This window comes from Cervus canadensis, chromosome 8 (genome assembly GCF_019320065.1).
Source record: "Cervus canadensis isolate Bull #8, Minnesota chromosome 8, ASM1932006v1, whole genome shotgun sequence".
Taxonomy (NCBI): Eukaryota; Metazoa; Chordata; class Mammalia; order Artiodactyla; family Cervidae; genus Cervus; species Cervus canadensis.
The window spans coordinates 65333728-65354893 of record NC_057393.1 but is presented as its reverse complement, the minus strand read 5'-3'; the positions used below and the strand labels follow the sequence as shown (position 1 = coordinate 65354893).

Sequence of the window (21166 nt, the reverse complement as noted above, 5' to 3'; positions counted from 1 at the left end):
TATATACACACATATAACAATCACTGTGCTGCCCACCTGAAGCTGACACATACAGGTGAAAACATCACAAAAAAACTAAAACCAGTATCTCTTATGAACACAGATATAAAACTCCTTAATAATTAAGCTCTCATAAATCAAATCCATCAAAATCCAGTTTTAGTATAAGTGTTGCTAAAGTGAGCACAAATCCAGGAAAATATAAAAACTATAATACATCAAAAATAAGTGAGGTTATCTAAAGAGCCAGACTGGCTTAACATTAAAAAAATTAATAAATGTGTGCTCGCTTCGGCAGCACATATACTAAAATTGGAACGATACAGAGAAGATTAGCATGGCCCCTGCGCAAGGATGACACGCAAATTCGTGAAGCGTTCCATATTTTTAATCCATGGCTGATTCATGTCAATGTATGGCAAAAACCACTACAATATTGTAAAGTAATTAGCCTCCAACTAATAAAAATAAATGAAAAAAGAAAAAGATTAAAAAAAAATTTGCACAACTAAAACTTCAGAAAAAAATTAATAAATGTAATCAAGTGTATTTATACTATGAAGGAAAATACATAAATCTCATATTAAAAAAGGTTAACAAAGTTTAATACTCAGTTGTGATTTTTTTTTTAAACTCTCAGCAAACTATGAAGAGAATGGAATTTCCTTAACCGATAAAGAGCATCTGTAAAACTTAATAATAAAAGACTGAGGACTTCCCTGGCAATCCAGCAGTCAAGATGCAGCCCTTTCACTGCAACAAAACTAAGATCCCACATGCTCTGTGGTGTAGTCAAAAACATAATAACAGTAATAGTGAAAGACTGAGTACTGTTCCCCTAGGATAGAGAACTGCAGGTGCGGGAGGGCCAACAGGAGCCACCCCTCGCCCAAGATCAGGAGGGGCGGCCATGAGGAGCCACCCCTTTGTCCAAGGTCAGGAGGGGCGGCTGAGAGGAGACACCCCTCGTCCAAGGTCAGGACGGGTGGCCGTGAGGAGACACCTCTCATCCAAGGTAAGAGAAACCCAAGTAAGACGGTAGGTGTTGTGAGAGGGCATCAGAGAGCAGACACACTGAAACCATAATCACAGAAAACTGGCCAATCTGGTCACACGGACCACAGCCTTGTCTAACTCAGTGAAACTAAGCCATGCCGTGTGGGGCCACCCAAGATGGACGGGTCATGGTGGAGAGGTCTGACAGAATGTGGTCCACTGGAGAAGGGAATGGCAAACCACTTCAGTATTCTTGCCTTGAGAACCCCATGAACAGTATGAGAAGGCAAAATGATAGGATACTGAAAGAGGAACTCCCCAGGTCGGTAGGTGTCCAATATGCTACTGGAGATCAGTAGAGATATAACTCCAGAAAGAATGAAGGGATAGAGCCAAAGCAAAAACCATACCCAGTTGTGGATGGGACTGGTGATAGAAGCAAGACCCGATGCTGTAAAGAGCAATAGTCATAGGAACCTGGAATGTTAGGTCCATGAATCAAGGCAAATTGGAAGTGGTCAAACAGGAGATGGCAAGAGTGAATGTCGACATTCTAGGAATCAGCGAACTAAAATGGACTAGAATGGGTGAATTTAATTCAGAGGACCATTATATCTACTACTCTGGGCAGGAATCCCTCAGAAGAAATGGAGTAGTCATCACGGTCAACAAAAGAGTCTGAAATGCAGTACTTGGATGCAATCTCAAAAACGACAGAATGATCTCTGTTCATTTCCAAGGCAAACCATTCAATATCATGGTGATCCAAGCCTATGCCCCAACCAGTAACGCTGAAAAAGCTGAAGTTGAACAGTTCTATGAGGACCTACAAGACCTTCTAGAACTAACACACAAAAAAGATGTCCTTTCCATTATAGGGGACTGGAATGCAAAAGTAGGAAGTCAAGAAACATCTAGGGTAACAGGCAAATTTGGCCTTGGAGTACAGAATGAAGCAGGGCAAAGGCTAATAGAGTTCTGCCAAGAGAACGCACTGGTCATAGCAAACACCCTCTTCCAACAACAAAGAGAAGACTCTGCACATGGACATCACCAGATGGTCAACACAGAAATCAGATTGATTATATTATTTGCAGCCAAAGATGAAGCAGCTCTATACAGTCAGCAAAAACAAGACTTGGAGCTGACTGTGGCTCAGATCATAAACTCCTTATTGCAAAATTCAGACTGAAATTGAAGAAAGTAGGGAAAGCCACTAGACCATTCAGATATGAGTTAAATCAAATCCCTTACGATTATACAGTGGAAGTGAGAAACAGATTTAAGGGACTAGATCTGAACAGACAAGAGTGCCTGATGAACTATGGATGGAGGTTCATGACATTGTACAGGAGACAGGGATCAAGACCATTCTCATGGAAAAGAAATGCAAAAAGGCAAAATGGCTGTCTGAGGAGGCCTTACAAATAGCTGTGAAAAGAAGAGAAGTGAAAAGCAAAGGAGAAAAGGAAAAATATTCCCATTTGAATGCAGAGTTCCAAAGAATAGCAAGGAAAGATAAAAAAAAGTCTTCCTCAGCAATCAGTGCAAAGAAAAAGAGGAAAACAACAGAATGGGAAAGACTAGAGATCTCTTCAAGAAAATTAGAGATACCAAGGGAACATTTCATGCAAAGATGGCCTCAATAAAGGACAGAAATGGTAGGGACCTAACAGAAGCAGAAGATATTAAGAAGAGGTGGCAAGAATATACAGAAGGACTGTACAAAAAAGATCTTCACGACCCAGATAATCACGATTGTGTGATCGCTCACCTAGAGCCAGACATCCTGGAATGTGAAGTCAAGTGGGCCTTAAAAAGCATCACTATGAACAAAGCTAGTGGAGGTGATGGAATTCCAGTTGAGCTATTTCAAATCCTGAAAGATGATGCTGTGAAAGTGCTGCACTCAATGTGCCAGCAAATTTGGAAAACTCAGCAGTGGCCACAGGACTGGAAAAGGTCAGTTTTCATTCCAATCCCAAAGAAAGGCAATGCCAAAGAATGCTCAAACTACCACACAATTGTACTCATCTCACACGCTAGTAAAGTAATGCTCAAAATTCTCTAAGCCAGGCTTCAGCAGTACGTGAACCGTGACCTTCCAGATGTTCAAGCTGGTTTTATAAAAGGCAGAGGAACCAGAGATCAAATTGCCAACATCCGCTGGATCATCGAAAAAGCAAGAGAGTTCCAGCAAGACATCTATTTCTGCTTTATTGACTATGCCAAAGCCTTTGACTGTGTGGATCACAGTTAAGTGTGGAAAATTCTTCAAGAGAGGGGAATACCAGACCACCTGACCTGCCTCTTGAGAATCCTATATGCAGGTCAGGAAGCAACAGTTAGAGAACTGGACATGGAACAATGGACTGGTTCCAAATAGGAAAAGGAGTACGTCAAGGCTGTATATTGTCACCTGGCTTATTTAAATTATATGCAGAGTACATCATGAGAAACGCTGGGCTGGAAGAAGCACAAGCTGGAATCAAGATTGCCGGGAGAAATATCAATAACTTCAGATATGCAGATGACACCACCCTTATGGCAGAAAGTGAAGAGGTCTTGAAGAAAATGAAAGAGGAGAGGGAAGAAATTGGCTTAAAGCTCAACATTCAAAAAACTAAGATCATGGCATCTGGTCCCATCACTTCATGGCAAAAAGATGGGGAAACAGTGGCTGACTTCATTTTTCTGGGCTCCAAAATCACTGCAGATGGTGAGTGCAGCCATGAAATTAAAAGACGCTTACTCCTTAGGAGGAAAGTTATGACCAACCTAGATAGCATATTAAAAAAGCAGAGACATCGCTTCTCGGCCTTTTGGCTAAGATCAAGTGTAAAAAAGCAGAGACATTACTTTGCCAACAAAGGTCCATCTAGTCAAGGCCATGGTTTTTCCAGTGGTCATGTATGGATGTGAGAGTTGGACTGTGAAGAAAGCTGAGTGCCATAAGAATTGATGCTTTTGAACTGTGGTGTTGGAGAAGACTCTTGAGAGTCCCTTGGACTGCAAGGAGATCCAAGCAGTCCATCCTAAAAGAGATCAGTCCTGGGCGTTCACTGGAAGGACTGATGCTGAAGCTGAAACTCCAATGCTTTGGCCACCTCATGCGAAGAGCTGACTCATTGGAAAAGACCCTGATGCTGGGAGGGATTGGGGGTAGGAGGAGAAGGGGACAACAGAGGAGGAGATGGCTGGATCGCATCACCAACTCAATGGACAGGAGTTTGAGTAAACTCCAGGAGTTGGTGATGGACAGGGAGGCCTGGCGTGCTACGATTCATGGAGTCGCAAAGAGTCAGACACGAAGGAAAGAATGTCCTCTCTCACATCTTCTACTCAACACTCTATTCAAGGTCCTAGCCATATATCCAATAGAAAGACAAATATCATATGACATCACTTACATGTGGAAACTAAAATATGATACTAATGAATTTATTTACAAAACAAACAAACTCACAGACATAGAACTCAAACTTATGATTACCGAAGGGTAAAAAGGATTAGTGAGAGAGAAATCAGGAGTTTGGGATTAACAGATACAAACTATATATAAAATAGATAAACAACAAGGTCCTACTATATCACACAGGGAACTGTATTCAATATCCTATAATACACCATAAGGGAAAAGAATATGAAAGAATATGTGTATGATGTATGTGTAAGTGAATCACTTTGTTATATATCAGAAATTAACAGAACACTGTAAATCAACTATACTTCAATGAACAATTTAAAAAATAAGACACCACCAAATGTTGAACCTAAACTCTTCATACATCATTAGTGGTAGGAAGAGGCACAACCACAACCTGAAATAGTTTTAACAGTTTTCTATAAAATTAAACATGTATCTGCACTTGATCCAACAATTATACTCCTAAGTACCTGCCCAAGAGGAATAAAAACATACTTAACATAAAGATTTCTACACAAATGATTAAAATAGGTTCATTTATAATACACTAGAAACCACCCAAAGAGCTGAACTAAACACATTTTGGTACATTCATGCAAAGGAATATACTTAACAATAAAAAGAAACGAACTACTGTAACACACACACAACATGAATGAAGCTCAAAAATGTTCCACTGAACAAAAAAAATAAAAGTCACAAAGACTATATCCCGGGGTCTTCCCAGAGGTAAAGATTCCGTGCTTTCACTGCAGGGGGCATGGGTTCGATCGCTGGTCAGGGAAGTAAGATCCCACATGCTGCATGGCACAACCAAACAACAACATAAAGACTATATACTGCATAATTCCATTTACATGAAACTCTAGCAAAGGGAAATCCAATAGTAACAGCAGATAAGTGGTTGGCTGGAATCATCAGCAGATGAACTGGCAGGAAGTGGAAGTGGCTGCAAAGATATACAAAGGAACTTTTTGGGCTAATGGAAATGTTCTACATCTTGTTTTTGATGGTTGTTGCACAGCTGTATATGTCTTATGTCTGTCAAAACTCAGAGCATATTCTTAAAATATGCTTTATATTTTAAGCATAATGCTTTATATTATATGTGCATTATATTCTTTGTAAGTTGTAACTCTATAAAGTTGATTTTTAAAATAAAATGGAAAAAAACCATCAAAAAATTTTAAGTTTACATCCCCCTAACCCATGTATTCCAATTCTAAGAATTTATCCCAAAATGTACCCCAAAGAAACTGTGAGCCAAAAACACAAAGGTGTATTTACAAAAATGTTCATTATAGCATTATTTAATAGAAATAATTTCCTTTAGTGGTCCATCACAGGGGATTGATGAAATAAGTTAGGGTACATACATAGACTAGGATCTTTACAGCACCTAAAGGCACCGATTAGATTTATATATATTGACCCAAAACATGTTGTTAAATCAAAAAGATAGGGAGGTCCCTGGTTGCCTAGTGGTTAGGATTCCGGACTCTCACTGCTATGGCCCTGGTTCCATCCCTGGTCAAGGAACTGAGATACCAAAAGCCACGTACAGCCAAAAAAAAAAAAAAAACCACAAAGGTAATTAGAAAACAGTGTGTGTAACAATTTTAATAAATATATATAATACAAACATATGTAAATTTTTTTAATGTATGAGCCAACTTTATACCAAGAGATCTTTCTTATAAGGAAGAGAATGCTAAGACCACTCCTATTTTAGAGATGAAGAAACTCTCATCAGAGATGTCAGATAAGTGTCAGAGGAATCAAAATAAGACTGAGAGCCACACGGTCTTTCAGGAAACAACTGATATCTCAATGAACAGGTATACATTCTTCAAAGTTACCAGAAAAGAACTCTCCTCAGTTGGAAAAATAAAAGCAGAGTACCAGTGGAAAATGCCTGCATGGTTTTATAGCCATTTGCTTATCGGTCTAACATTAGAATGAAATACAGTAAAACTTTCTTCCATGTAATAGGTAGATAATGGTTCCTTATTTACTGTTTTATGCTGTTCTTACTTCCCTGCTGTTATCAAGATCTGATTTAAAAGCAGGAAGAAGACATGTCAGTGTGGAGTCTCCCTGAGAGCAGGAAGGAAGTACTTGGGACTGATGAAGGCCAGCATGATACACATAGTGGCCAATCTCATTCCAGCTGAGTTAAAGTAATCATTCCAATATTTATTCCTTTTCAGCCCGTGCCAGGAAACAAAAGAAAAGTGAGAAACATTCACACGTATACAGAGAGCGAGAGAAAGAAAAATGCCAATTATTACAATCTGCTTGTCACGTATCAGGTATTTGTAATATTTCAAAAAATAAATAATCATTGAGCTTCAATAAGTGGTATTTACAAGGTAAAACAATTCCAAAACTTACCAGCACGACCCCCACAAAATTTATCCAAACCATACTGAAAGTTCAGTGTTTCTGATCTTCTCCTACCCTACCCTCCACTCCCACTGAGAATGAGATCATCTTGCTATGAAATTTTAAGGGGAAAAAAGATACTCTGGTGGTTGACTAATGACAATTAGTAATATTCTGATGGCTTTCTAATCATATATATGTATGCATGGATACACACATATGTATAGTATTTGAGTACTGAACTTACAGATGTACCTTTGTTCTAGCACATAAATGCCAAGTAAGAAACTTTGAGATTATACAGTTCTGTACTGTCTACTCACATTTGCCCAGTCTGTATCTTCTTATCATCTTAAATAATCAAGTTGATCAACTGTCACCCCCATCCCACAAAAGTACTTGGATTCAAATACTTCTATATCTGCATACCTATATCTCACTCTACCTACTACCTAAAGACCCAGCTTGAGCAATATGGACAGGATGGACAAAGGAAAGGGAAAAGAAGAAAGGATCTTACAAAAATTCTCACCAAATCATTTTTGCTGACCTTGCCCACAACTATCAAATAGAGTGTTCATCTACTCTGAATACTCCAAGTAATACTAATACTTTTAACCTAACCAGTCATAAAAATATCAGGAATAGCAGTTACCTTTTATTAAACATTTCTTATGTATCCAGCACCATGCTGAGTACTATATGTTATCTCATTTAATCCTCCCTACAACTCTCCAAAGCAGGCTGTAAAAATTTGGAGAGGTTCACTTGTTCGAGTCTACACAGATTGAAGAACCCAGAATCAGATGTAGGTCCATCTGTTTCAAGAACAAAAAAAAATACTAACCACCATTCTATTTTATCCACACGCTTTTATTCCTCTCTTTACTACAAGATTGAGAAAACACAGTATGGACACCCATATGCAAAAAAAATGAACCTCGACCTAAACCTTACAACTTAAACAAATACAAAAATTAACTAGATCACAGATCTAAGTGTAAAAAAGCAAAACCATAAAAATTCTAAGAGAAAACCTTTGCGACTTGGGGCTATGCAAAAAGCCATTAAAAAGTTCAACCCATAAAGGAAAAATTAATAAATTGGACTTCATCAAAATTTAAAACTTTTGCTCTATAAAAGTCACTGATAAGAGGATGAAGAGATAAGCTACAGCCTGGGAAAAAATATTTGGAAATCACATATCCCTGAAACAACTTGCATGTGTAACATTTACAAAAGAACCCTCAAAACTCAGCAGTAAGAAAACAATTTTAAGTTGTGCATTAAGATGTGAACGTGGGCCTCCCTTGTGGTCCAGTGGTTAAGAACCCACCTTGCCTGGTCCAGGAAGATCCCACAGCTACTGAGTCCATGCGCTGCAACTACTGAAGCCCACACGCCTGGAGCTTGTGCTCCACAGCAAGAGAAGCCACTACAATGAGAAGCTCACACACTGCAACAAAGGGTAGCCCCTGCTCACTTCAACTACAGAAAGCCTGCGTGACCAACAAAGACACACCACAATAAAAAAATAAATAAAAATATAAATCTTAAAAAAAAAAGTCAACACATCCCCAAAGCAGATATAAGAATGGTTAAAAAACACACAATAAAAAGATGTTCAACATCATTAGCCATTAAAGAAATGCAAATTAAAACCACCGTAAGATATCATTACACACTCATTAGAATGGCTAAAATGAAACTGCCAACACCACCAAATACTGGTAAGGATGCAGAACAGCTGGAATTCTCTTATACTGCTGATGGGAGTGTAAGGCAATAAAGGTATTCTGAAAAACAGTTTGGTAGTTTCTTATGAAGTTAAAAATACACCTACCATATATCCCAGCAATCCCACTCCTGAGTACTTAAAGAAATGAAAACTATGTTCACATAAAAACCTGTACACACACACACAAAAAAACAAAAAAAAACCTGTACACAAATGTTTATAGTAGTTCTACTTATAATTGCCAAAAACTGGAAACAAATTAATGAAAGAGGATAAACTACTGAAATACACAACTCAGCCATTATACTTAGTGGAAAAGAAAAAACAGTCTCACATACAGTACATTCTCAAGAAAGACAATGCTAATAGTAACCAAGAAGGGATCAGTGATTGCCCAGGTTTCAGGTGAGGAAGAGGTGACTCTAACAGACAACATGAGGGAGTTTTTTGGGGGAGTACAGCTGTTCTGTATCCTGATTGTGGTTAAGTGGCTACAGAAATCTATACATGTGTTAAAATGCATAAAAATATACCCACACGGTGCAGAATGGTAGGTACATTAGGATGATCCTTTTGGGTCATCCTTTAGAGGATATTTCTGTAATACATGGAAACTTATGTGCTGATACATCTGTAGATACCTTTTTCAGTTCAGAATTAAAAGAAACCATCAGAAAAGATTCCCTTTTTCAGTGGGAGAATAGATTTGTATATTTCTACTGTTTGAAATACAAGCCATTTTTGTACTCTTCCTTATACTTGAAAAAGTATAAAAAAGTAGAAGAACTTTTCATTTTGTTCTATTTGTTGCTTACCATGGAGCACTTCTCCAGTACTTCCTCCTGGAATTTCAGAAATCGTTCCTGAACTTCAGCTTCATTGAGGAAAAAGGCAAGGAAGTGAGTGAAGGGCTGCTTTCTTCTAAAAGTGAGCAGAAGAACATCAATCCGAGTTCGGGCTGAAATTACACCACTTCGATGCTGGCCAGTGATTACTATTAAGCAAAAAAGAAAAAAAGATTTAACACGCTCAAGGACCAACAACTGGTTGTAAAATAGGTGACCTCTTAAAACTGTTATCTCTGGGGAACAAAACTGTCATGAATGTGTACACAATTCTGAACAGCAGACAATACCAAGGGTAAGAAAGCTGTTAATGAATCCAGTCTAAGCAGAAATGAGGTTTAAACGGAATAACCTTAAGACCACCTGATGAAGCAGGAAAATGAATTCAAAAGCTACAAAGTAATCCCTCATACCTTGCCAGTATGAATGTAAAATGGTGCAGCTGATATGTAGAAGTCTGGCAGTTCCATGAAAAATTAAACAGACAAATATCACATGACCCAGGAATTCCACTCCTAAGTAGAAACTCAAAGGAAGTAAAAGCAGGTATTCAAAAAAAAAAAGAAAAACTTGTACAAATGTTCGTAACAGCTTTATTCACAACAGCCAACAGGTGGAAAAACACAAATGTCCTTTAACCAATTATTGAACAAATAAAACGTGGTATTAGGTATTACCATACACTGAAATACTATTTGGCAAAAAAAAAAAAAAGGAGTGAAGTAATCATACATGCAAAAACATGGATGAATCTTGAAAACATTATGCTAAGTTAAAGATGTCAGACACAAAAGACCACATACTGCATGTTTTCATGGATAGGAACTATCTAAACAGGCAAATTCAGAGAGAGAGAAAGTAGATTAGTGGTAACAAAGATCTTGGGAGTAGTGAGGAATGGCGAGTGACTGGTTAATGGATATGAAGTTTCCTTTTTGGCTGACAAATGTTTTGGAACTAGACAGTAGTTGTCCAGCAACTGTAAATGTTTCCTACTCCAGGGGCTCTTCCCCACCCAGGAATCGAACTTCGAGTCTCTTGCATTGCAGGCAGATTCTTTACAGTCTGAGCTACCAGGGAAGCCCGTAAATGTACTAAATGCCACTCGATTCAACACTTTAAAGTGGTCTAAATGGTAAATTTATGTTGTGTATATTCTACCATTTTAAAGAAAAGAACAATATATTACAGAGAAATTCAAACAATAAAAATTAAGAACAAAAAAAGTGGAGTATTCTGTTCTGTGAATTTTACCTCAATTTTAAAAAATACTGTGGCAAAATTTCTAGTGATTTGCTATAATAAAAGAGCAAAACAGAATCTGCTACAATATATATGATCCTACCCTAACTGTATGAAAAAATACAAGGTTAAAGTTAAAATGTTTATCTATATCTACATTGTATATATGGATATCAAATTTCCACACCTTAGTGTAATTTGGTCTTCTCTGATCTGGGCTGTCTTTATACATAAATGAAAATAAAGGGAAAAACCACAAAACCTTATACTACAATCTGTAAAGAAAAAAAAATCATTTAAGGATTACATAACCTCTGTTTAATAGAGATTAAACCTCTAGGTTCCAGAACTGGCAGTGCTTGGTTCAAAACAGAAACTAAGGAATGATGTAGAAGATAGGAACAATGAACAAAACTGGCATTTCAATGGAGTATTTATTAAAGAGGAAAGGACAGATTTCTGAATTAATAGTAGCAAAATCTGCTACGTACTTTCAAGACCACAAAGCTTGCTCCTTCCAAGCAACTGCAGAAGTTAAACAAATAATTCCACTTATTTGTCCTAATACTTCCCATTAAAGCATTTGAAATTTTCTATAAGAACAGCTATTTTCTTTTAATAAAAATGAAATTATCATACCCATTTTGTTGTAAAGAAACAAGATGGAAAAGAAGTAAATTATGAATGTACTGGGATTCCAATGATAAAAGAATCTGCCTGCCAATGCTAGAGACTAAGGAGACATTGGTTTCATCCCTGGGTCGGGAAGATTCCCTGCAAGAGGAAATGGCTACCCACTCCAGTATTCTTGCCTGGAGAAACCCATGGACAGAGGAGCCTGGCAGGCTGCATTCCACAGGGTCACAAAGAGTCGAACGCAACTAAGCAACTGAGCACTCACGCATGCACACACGAATGAATTAACAGAAAGCCTAGAAACTGTTTGTCTAAACAGAAAATTGACATAAGTCATAACCAAAAAATGTAAGAGAGCTTCCCAAATGGCGCTAGTGGTAAAGAACCCACCTGTCAATGCAGGAGACATAAGAGACTCAGGTTCAATCCCTGGGTCGGGAAGACCCCTGGAGGAGGGCATGGGGACCCACTCCAGTTATTTTTGCCTGGAGGATCCCAAGGACAAAGGAAAGGAGCCTGGCTGGCTACAGTCCATGGGGTCGCAAGGAGTCAGACATAACTGAAGCGACCTGGCAAGCACGCACAAAAAAATTAAGAAGTAGAGACATGGTATTTTTTTGATGATATAATTTTATTTACAATAGAATACTTTGAGAATCCAAAAGATTCAAATGCCCAGTGAAGGGAAGTGTCCGAGCAGGCATTCAAATAATGTGCCATAGAAATACTGACAAAGGAGGATTCAATGGTAAACTGGAACAAAGTTAAAGTAAAGTAGAAATTATAGTTATCCCTGCACAAGGAAAAAAATATGGTAAGAAACTAAAAGAAAAAGGTATGCTGGGGAAGGAAGCTTAAAACTCCTGTTTATGTTTAGCTCTATAAAAATTTAGTACAAAATACTGTATCTGTCCTTTTGCACTAAGAAGGTAGTTCAGCAGAGAATAAGACTAATAAGATGTTTTCATATTTTTAACACAGAAAACTGCTACGGGCATGTCAAAGGTGCTCAGACTTATTTCCAGAAAAAGATTCGAAGTTGAGCAAACAATGACTAAAGAGCAAATATGATGAGGTTAGAAATATTCTTAAAACTACAAATATCTGAGGACACCAGAATTTACTTGACATGGGTCTAAGGACTACAAGAGATACAGAGGAAGAAAACAAAGGCACTGATGTGGAACTTTATAAAAACCAACTGCATAACTAAAATGATAAAATCATTTTAAAAGCCTGGAGAATCTCATGGACAGAGGAGCCTGGCCGAATACAGTCCATGGGGTTGCAAAGAGTCGGATACAGTTGAAACATGCACAAAAAAATCATTCTTATATCCCACTGCCTGAGGCTTCAAAACAGACTAGACCAAATTCTTATCTAGAGGACAAACTGAAACCTATCAGATCATTTTCTTCTCTAGTTTCTCTAATCTAGGAGAGGCAAAACAACTAATTACAGCATATACCACACCAATGCAACTGCAGTTTTGATTTCACATCAGAACCCAATTTACTGTAACCAGTAAATTCAATTTTTTTATATACTTTACTTCCCTACAAGACCAATAAGCCAGTTTATCCTCTTGTTTTTCAATTAAATTAGTTCCACTAAATTCTTTCTTTTAACAATTAAACACCGTTATTATTCACACTGAAATATTTTGGCTTTCTAAGTCAATAACCTGTCTAACCTTTTCTGGATAAGTTTTGGAACGACTCCAGTATCTTAAAATGGCTAAGGTCTTCACATTTATTGCATGTTATAAATTTTTACCAAAATAAAAATTATTAGCCATCTGTTACTATATGCATAGAAAAAAAATGGGGAATAGATTCAACAATAGCAACAATTATGGCTGAAGTTCATAACATAAAAAACTTCTGTTTATACTTTACATATAATTTCTACAAGCTTTTCTTTTTGAAAGCATGTATTAACTTTAAAATCAGAAAAAGGATGAAATAAGCTTCAATGCAATTAATAAAATTACTTCAGTATTTGCAACCTGAACTTTAACACTTAAAGAAAGACACAAGCTTTTTTTTTTAACAGTAATTCTAATGAACTAAATATCTATTTTTATTAAAGAGAGTCCTTCAAAAATGTCATTAAAGTTGTGAAGTTAGCGTTTACTCATTACCAAGGGGCTGGGGGAAACTCCAGCACTTCACTGTCCAAAATAGGAGCCCTCATACAGCTAGTTAAATTAAAAGATAAATGAATTAAAATTAACTAGAATTTAAAATTCAGTTCCTCAGTCACATTAGCCACATTTCAAGTACTCACTCACAACTGGCTAGTGGCTCTTTGGATAGTGCAAACATACAACATACCCACCATCATGGAAAGTTCTTCTGGACAGCGCCACTCTCAAGTCAACTGCTACTTATCTGCCACAGTGATTATTTTTACATAGAACAAAATAAGAAGAGTACTTATAATTCTTTTCTCCTAAAACTTAATACAATCCATGAGTGTTTATGGAATATGGATTATTGGAGGCTGCTGCACTTGCCTGACGCTGAAAAATTCCTACTGTTTTAAAAATTCTGTCCCTTCTGTATCCCTCACTCAAAGTCATGTTACAACACAAGTCTGTGCCCTTCGTTCACATTGATGCTTTAGTACAGAACTTTCTGACATGGCTTCCATTGCTAAACTATTTTTCCTCACCTGAACACTTACTTGAATCAGACTGTTGTTTTAATTATTACTCTTAAAATTTCCTTCCTAGTCTACAAAGCAAGATAAAAACAAGATAACTAATAGGGAAAGGGCTGAGCTTCATTTCAAACTTGCTGATCTCACTTTTTTCCTCTAATTCTAACTTGAAATAATTCACAAACTCCATTTCAAGCTACTGAAGCATACAAGAAATCTCCTAATCCACAACAAAATCTGGAAGCTTTACTCCATCAGTGTGTAGTAAAGTATCAAATTAAGGCCCAGGTACTCAACCAAGATAATGCTATATAAGTACATCTTTCCTCATCTGAGAGACTGATACTGATATAAAAAGGACAATAGCTACAGACCCACACAAACAATATAATCATCAAACACCTCAGCTGGGTCACATTATTCCATACACATACAAAAGTGACTGCAAACATATATAGAGTCTCACCAATTTCTCCTTCTTGTCCAGGCTTAGGAATGCTAATGGAAGTTTTGGTCTCCACTTCTAGTTTCTTTCTAGTGTCCCCTCTCTTTCCAACAATATGCCTATAATATAGAGAAAGTTAATTAATGTAAGTCAAAATATACCAGAATAAAGAACTCCAACATATTTAAATCCTATGTGGCCAGAGATACTCCCTCATAGAAGAGTGCTTCAGTAAAAATTCAGTATTTGTAGAGGAAATTACAAGTCATATAGCTTTATAGAACATGTTGCATTATATTCACTGACAAAACAATGTCCTACAGCCAATTCAAAGCATAGAAAGAATAATTATACCCAATGCCTGTTTGCTTCTCAAAACTAGATTCTGGGTCTGCAGTTAAGTGAAAGAACAGCTAGCATAGTCTCATTGGCCACTTGAATGGGTCTACAGTTTGAAGGGGGAAAATCTTGCCCTCTTAGAGAGCAAATTAACTACATTTTGAATTCATCCTACGGGAATTATCCTTCATTAATTAAATAATGCTAAAGAGCTTAGCAAAGAGCAGGGTCCACCAACCAAGACAGAGGCAAGCACAGAAAGAAGTAACCCTCAGGCTGAATTCAAACACACAGACATGTCTTGTCTGGGAGATTTCACCTAAAAATTGGGAAATTTCACCTAAAAAATACAGATTTCTAAATTCTTTCAAAAAATTGGGAGATCTGACTACTCAATGGCAAAAATAGGCTGGAACATGAGCTCATTTCTGAAAATGGAATATGAATTCATCACAATCCCTGCCACTTCCTACTGTCTTTTATTGACTCCAATCATCTATTGGCTCACATTACTTACCTAGGCCTCCTAGTATAAATAATTCTGACCATCCAAAGCTATATTCTGGAACCCATAGTAATTAGATGTATCAAACCAAATGAGACTACTGGATCCCAGGAGAAAAGTTTCAGAGTTTATACAAAGCGCTAAGAGACCATCATAGGACCATAAAGTTGATTTCCTCATCAACAGCATTTTGACTTCAATGATTTCAATTACAGTACACAACAGCATTGATGACTATGCCTAAAATTCTGTGTTTATTTTTACATGGGATAACCAAGTCTGATTATTTCCATTAAGATTTATTGTAGTAAGCCAACTTTTTATAAAACAAGATGTTCAGAAGAGGACGGGAACTCCAGTTTCCATGTGGTTTTTCTCTGTGTTGAGCTAGGGACTATGTAGCACCAACTCCCTCAGCCTTTGTCTTTCCAGGTCTTATCAATAAAGGGGTGTTTTCAGTCAGCTTCCTGTTTGTTAGCACATGGCTAGTGGACAAACCTCTCATAAAGTAGTTGGCTCGAAGTGTTATTAATAGTCTAGGCACCTTAGAAAGGGAAGTGGTTGAGGTTAAAGAGGCTTTAGAGGCAAACAAACCTTGGCCAAGTCATTTAACCACTTTCAGCCTACTGCTTCACTTAAAAAAATGGAGTGAATAATACCTAAATATCATAAGGCAGACTGTAAGGCTTAGATGTGATCATATATAAAAGGACTTCCCAATGACTGGCACATAGCTCAGTACAGCCCATGTCATCCTCATTAAACCCATGATGGCATCCTTCCAGTTAAGAGTACAGACTGACCCAAAAGAGGTATACACGGAAAGTCTAAAGCATTCACTAAAATAATACAGATAAACAGTGAAAGGATGACTCCGTATTGTATAAGTGGAAATTCTTGCCAGATCAAGTGGTTCTCAATCTTGGCTACACACTGCAATCACCTGGGTAGCTATAAAAACTAATGATGCCTGGGTTCAGCTCCCAGAGATTCAGACTGAACTAGTCTGGGGTACACCTAGGTATTGGGAGTTTTTAAAACTCCCCAGGTGATTCTAATGTGTACCTGAAGTTGAGAGCCACAGTATTAGACCTCGTCTGTGGACGTGTGCACCACCATTAGACTTTGATTATAAGTTAGTTTGGTCAAGTAATTTCTTCCATGGACCAAATAAACTTACATAAATGAGTCTTAAGAAAGAAATAAAAAAAAATTAAAAAAAAAAAAAAGAAATCTTCCATGTAGGTCAATTATTTGTCAATAAGACCAAGAGGAAGAGAAGGAGGGAAGATGAAAGCAAAAAAGAAAGAAGTCTTCCTAGTAAATATTGTCTATTAATTAGGATTTAGCAGAACCAATACTTAATCTAACATGCAAGTCATCTGGAACAAAATGAGTATTTAGAATATACAAAATTCAAAAGGTCATATGATTAGAATCAGACATCTAAGGAATCTTTACATACCTTAGCAGTAACAAATATATACATTAAGGAAGACATGTTGCATTGATTTTTGCCAGGAATCTGAATCACAGCTTTCTAAAATCATGTTTCTTAGAAGAAAATGTCACTGAAACCTGAGAGGAAAGTGAGCTGTCAGGATTAGCATTTGGTTTCTCATTTGGTCACATTCCAGGAGAGAAATTTCATCCTCAATAGGTGCTTCAGAAAATTCTCAAGTTGAAAAAAATGCAACTATTTGCCTCTTGGAACTTAAAGGTGTATGATTCTGTATTTGTAGACCTCCTCTCAGAGAGAAGTACGCTGCTGCTGCTAAGTCACTTCAGTCGTGTCCGACTTAAAGGTGTATGATTCTGTATTTGTAGACCTCCTCTCAGAGAGAAGTACGCTGCTGCTGCTAAGTCACTTCAGTCGTGTCCGACTCTGTGCAACCCCATAGACAGCAGCCCACCAGGCCCCCTTGTCCCTGGGATTCTCCAGGCAAGAACATTGGAGTGGGTTGCCATTTCCTTCTCCAATGCATGAAAGGAAAAGTGAAAGTGAAGTCACTCAATCGTGTCCGACTCTTAGCGACCCCATGGACTGCAGCCTACCAGGCTCCTCCATCCATGGGATTTTCCATGCAAGAGTACTGGAGTGGGTTGCCATTGCCTTCTCCAATAGAGAAGTATAGACAGACTTTATTCATCTGGTACAACACAGAAAAACAATCTATGACTTCCTAGACCATCCTATCGTCAGAGGTGCAAGCCCAAAAGAAGCCAGTCAGCCACAGGAGCTAACAATGTTAGTGGTTAATAAAAGACAGAATATGATCAACACGCAGGCAAGTAGACACAGACTGAAATGATCACAAAGCTTCCAAGCAATTTAAAACTAAAGTTGATTCTGGAAAAAGCATTTCAGTCTTTGACAAGAACTGGAGGACAACAAACAGACACATTCCTACCTTCAGGGAGTTTTCAATCTAGTGGAAGTAACATCAAACAGGAGACAAATAAATATAAACATTAGGCTTGAGAAATGCTATAAAGGAAAAGTAGTGGTGTTATGAAAACATATACTAAGGTAATCAATGTGGTGGGTGGGGATGCTGGTGTCAAAACAAGCTTCCCTAAGGAAGGAGAATATATTAATAACTAGGTAATGTAAGGAAAGGGAACAGCATATGCCAAAGCTAGAAGGTAGGAAGGAACCCAGCACATCTGAGGAACTGAAGAAAATCAGTTAAACTTAAGTGCAAAGCCAGGGAAAGAGTGGTGTGAGTTGAAACTGAAAAATGCAGGGCTGGCTAACTCATGTTCAAGATTTTGGCCACTGCTCTAGTGGAATAAAATTCCATCTTCCATGGAAGAATGTTAATGGATTTCAAGCAAAGATAATAAAATAATCAGGTTTTCCTTTTAAAAAGATTATTCCACCCTCAATGTGAAGAACTGATGGGAAGAGAGCAATAATCAATGTGGAGTGACCAGTAAGTAGGCTATTTGAAATAATTCACAGAAGAGGTGGACTTCCCTGGTGGCTCAGGCGGTAAAAGCATCTGCCTACAATGTGGGAGACCTGGGTTCGATCCCTGGGTTGGGAAGATCCCCTGGAGCAGGAAATGGCAGCCCACTCCAGTATTCCTGCCTGGAAAATCCCGTGGACGGCAGGAGGAGCCTGGCAGGCTACAGTCCATGGGGTCGCAAAGAGTCGGACACGACTGAGCAACTTCACTTCACTTCACTTCACCTCACAGAAGAGGTAGCAGAATGGCTATAAAGAAAAAGTGGTGGATTCAAAAGATACTTAAGAGGCAAAATCAACAGGACTTGGTGATGTATGTGGAATGATAAAACTGATCTGCAATTAGTCTTTAGAAATTCTAGGATGTTAAACACTAAACCATTTTGTCACTAGTAAGTACTGTAATAAGTGTGGAAAAGAGAAGAATCAGCTTCCTTCTAAGTCTCCTGGAAGTGCCTTCCCATGAAGCTGCCAAGGGGCATCACTCACTTGTAGAGGAGGCTGGGGGCCTTCACGGTACATTGGAAACCTTGTGGGGTCTGCACCACCTCGTAGGTTTCACAGGGCTCTTCCGCACACTCCATGAGGCCTGTACAGAAACCATAACATCTCACTCAGAGCTGTTGCTCTGTGGACAAGTCTTTCTTCTCCTCAACTGTCCAACCATTCTTGACGTTTAAAGAAAAGCAATACACACACACAAAGAACAGCCATACACTTTACATTGCAGAACACTGCTCCAACATTCCTCCTCACCTGCTCTTAGACAAAAAAATAAAATATAAAAACACATGACTATTTTAAATCTTCCAATCTTGGAACCTTGGGAAAAGAGTATCTACATACCACTATTTAATTGTTTTCTCCCAGAAATAAATTTTTTGTACTATTTTACAGAGACATAATTCACATAAAATTCATCCTCTTAAAATGTACAACTCAGTGGTTTTTAGTATTAAGACACAAAATCACTTCAGTGAATGAGGTAGGAGTGATACTGGAGAATTTACTCCATACAGCCAAGACAAAGAGAAAACAGGAGGCTGAAATAAAAGAGCTCAAGGCCCCAGGGCTGAAGGGAAACAGCCACGTGGGTTATGTATTTGAAACTGCCTGTATATGACTGCAGAGAAGAAAAGAAAAATTGTGACACAAAAAATAACAGTTAACATTGGGCATATGTTCATATATTTCAATAATTTATAAAAGCTAGTTCACAGCTTTACAGATAAAAGAACTTAATTCTGCCACAGATAATTAATTGTTAACATTAATAGCTAACTAAAATTACCCCTTATTACATTTAAGCCTCTGCAAAAAGATGAGACACAGCTTAGCTTATGAACTGAGAACACCTCATCAAACAAACTCACCAGCCCCCTCGGAATCAACAAGGGAGCTGAGAGGCCAAACATGTCAAATTTCAGTGCTCACACAGAAACACTGAAACAAAGAATTGTTTCTACAATACGGATAACTTTGTACTTCTAATCTGACCAAAGAGCAACTAAGATTACCTTGGTAATAGTCATCATCTTCTTCTTCACGTTGATAAGTCTGTTCTTGGATGGGATTCTTCCTATAAACCCGTCCACCAATCTTTATAAGCTGTGGACGCAGAACTTCCATGATTATGCAGATCTATACACAGGCCTACAAGGACAGAATTAGGCATCAGTTCATCGTACATCCTAAGCAAAAGCATTACTGTTTCCATTAGATTTCCCCTATCTAGAAGCTGTTTTATTAAGTCAATTGCTGCATTTTCCACTACACTATTCCACTCCTGGCACACTCAAGACAGTAATTTGCAAACTATTCAGCATTCCTCAAAAAAGTGATTACAAGATACTGAGCCTGCCCATGACTTTGGAAGAGAGACTAGAGGTCTCTTCATTACTTTAAGCTAAAGGGAGTAAAATTCAACCTCTGTGCTTATCTGAACATTTGTGAAGTGTCTCACCCTCTTACCCAGTATGATAGTTAAGAGAATTAGGGATATTTAATACATTTATCCTCAAGGGGAGGACAAAAAAATCCTTACCTACTTTTACAGCTGCTAGAAATACATACTCAACAATTAGATCCAGTTGCCTATCAAAACAAAGTTAACATATGACTTAACCAACATGGTTCTCCAAACTAACACATTGCTGAGGGAAGGAATTTAATTTCTGTAGGTCACTGCCGAAAACTGTACATCACTCAGGGAGAAACCAAGTTTCTAGTCACCACTTAATGAATTAACAATTTAGGAAACAAAGCTTCTTAGGGTTAGCTCTGGCTATGTTTAACCAAGGTTCCTACCACATATAGTACATGGTCTTGAAGCCCAAAATAACTTAAGCAGTTCCCCTCCGAAAAGATCAATCCTTACTAAACACACTAATGCTCAATCCAACCTCAGGAAGTAAATCGCTTTCACTGGTAATTTGCTTACAGAACCAATGAGTTAGTTTCGTGTTGTGAGAAATAACAATATACAAGGTAAACAGACTCGAACATCGAAAGAGGAGGCATAACTAGCAATACTTTAATGACATTACACCCTAATACTCAATTTCCCAGGACCTCTCAAAAAAAAAAAAAAAGGCTCGTCACAAAAGTAGATGTCAGTGTCAGGGTAGGTCCTCAAACTAAGCTCTGGAAGAGAGCGTTGTCTCAGAGATAGCAAACCCTCCATCTGCCTTTCCTATAAGGCCCTGGGCTACAAGACTGCTCAGGAGGAAGGATGCTGCTGCTGCTGCTAAGTCACGTCAGTCGTGTCCAACTCTGTGTGACCCCATAGACGGCAGCCTATCAGGCTCCTCTGTCCCTGGGATTCTCCAGGCAAGAGTACTGGAGTGGGGTGCCATTGTCTTCTCCGGGAGGAAGGATGGGGGAATAGCCAATTTAATCCTGCTCCGTGGTGGTTTGGAGAGAGAGAGAGGAAAGCAGAAGGCCTACAAAGTCGGGAGGAAAGATGAAACCCTG

At 38.1% G+C, this 21166-nt stretch overlaps 1 protein-coding gene and 1 non-coding gene across 8 annotated transcripts in view; one reads left to right on the top strand and one right to left on the bottom strand.

Moving 5' to 3' along the window:
- Positions 1-21166, bottom strand: part of ASCC1 (activating signal cointegrator 1 complex subunit 1) — a 102487-nt gene that overhangs the window by 80822 nt on the left and 499 nt on the right. For all 7 annotated transcript variants that reach the window (XR_006270869.1, XR_006270870.1, XM_043476647.1 and 4 more), the window contains exons 2-5: positions 19711-19846; positions 18683-18782; positions 14400-14497; positions 9362-9540 (exon numbers count right to left, since the gene is read on the bottom strand). Coding sequence is in view for 5 of the 7 variants with exons in the window: in XM_043476647.1 (XP_043332582.1) it covers positions 9362-9540; positions 14400-14497; positions 18683-18782; positions 19711-19822 (489 nt within the window). In the remaining 2 variants the exon portion in view is untranslated. The remainder of the gene's footprint in view (positions 1-9361; positions 9541-14399; positions 14498-18682; positions 18783-19710; positions 19847-21166) is intronic.
- On the top strand, positions 283-389 carry LOC122446964. The gene has a single exon (XR_006271094.1). It is a non-coding gene; the product is annotated as a U6 spliceosomal RNA (small nuclear RNA).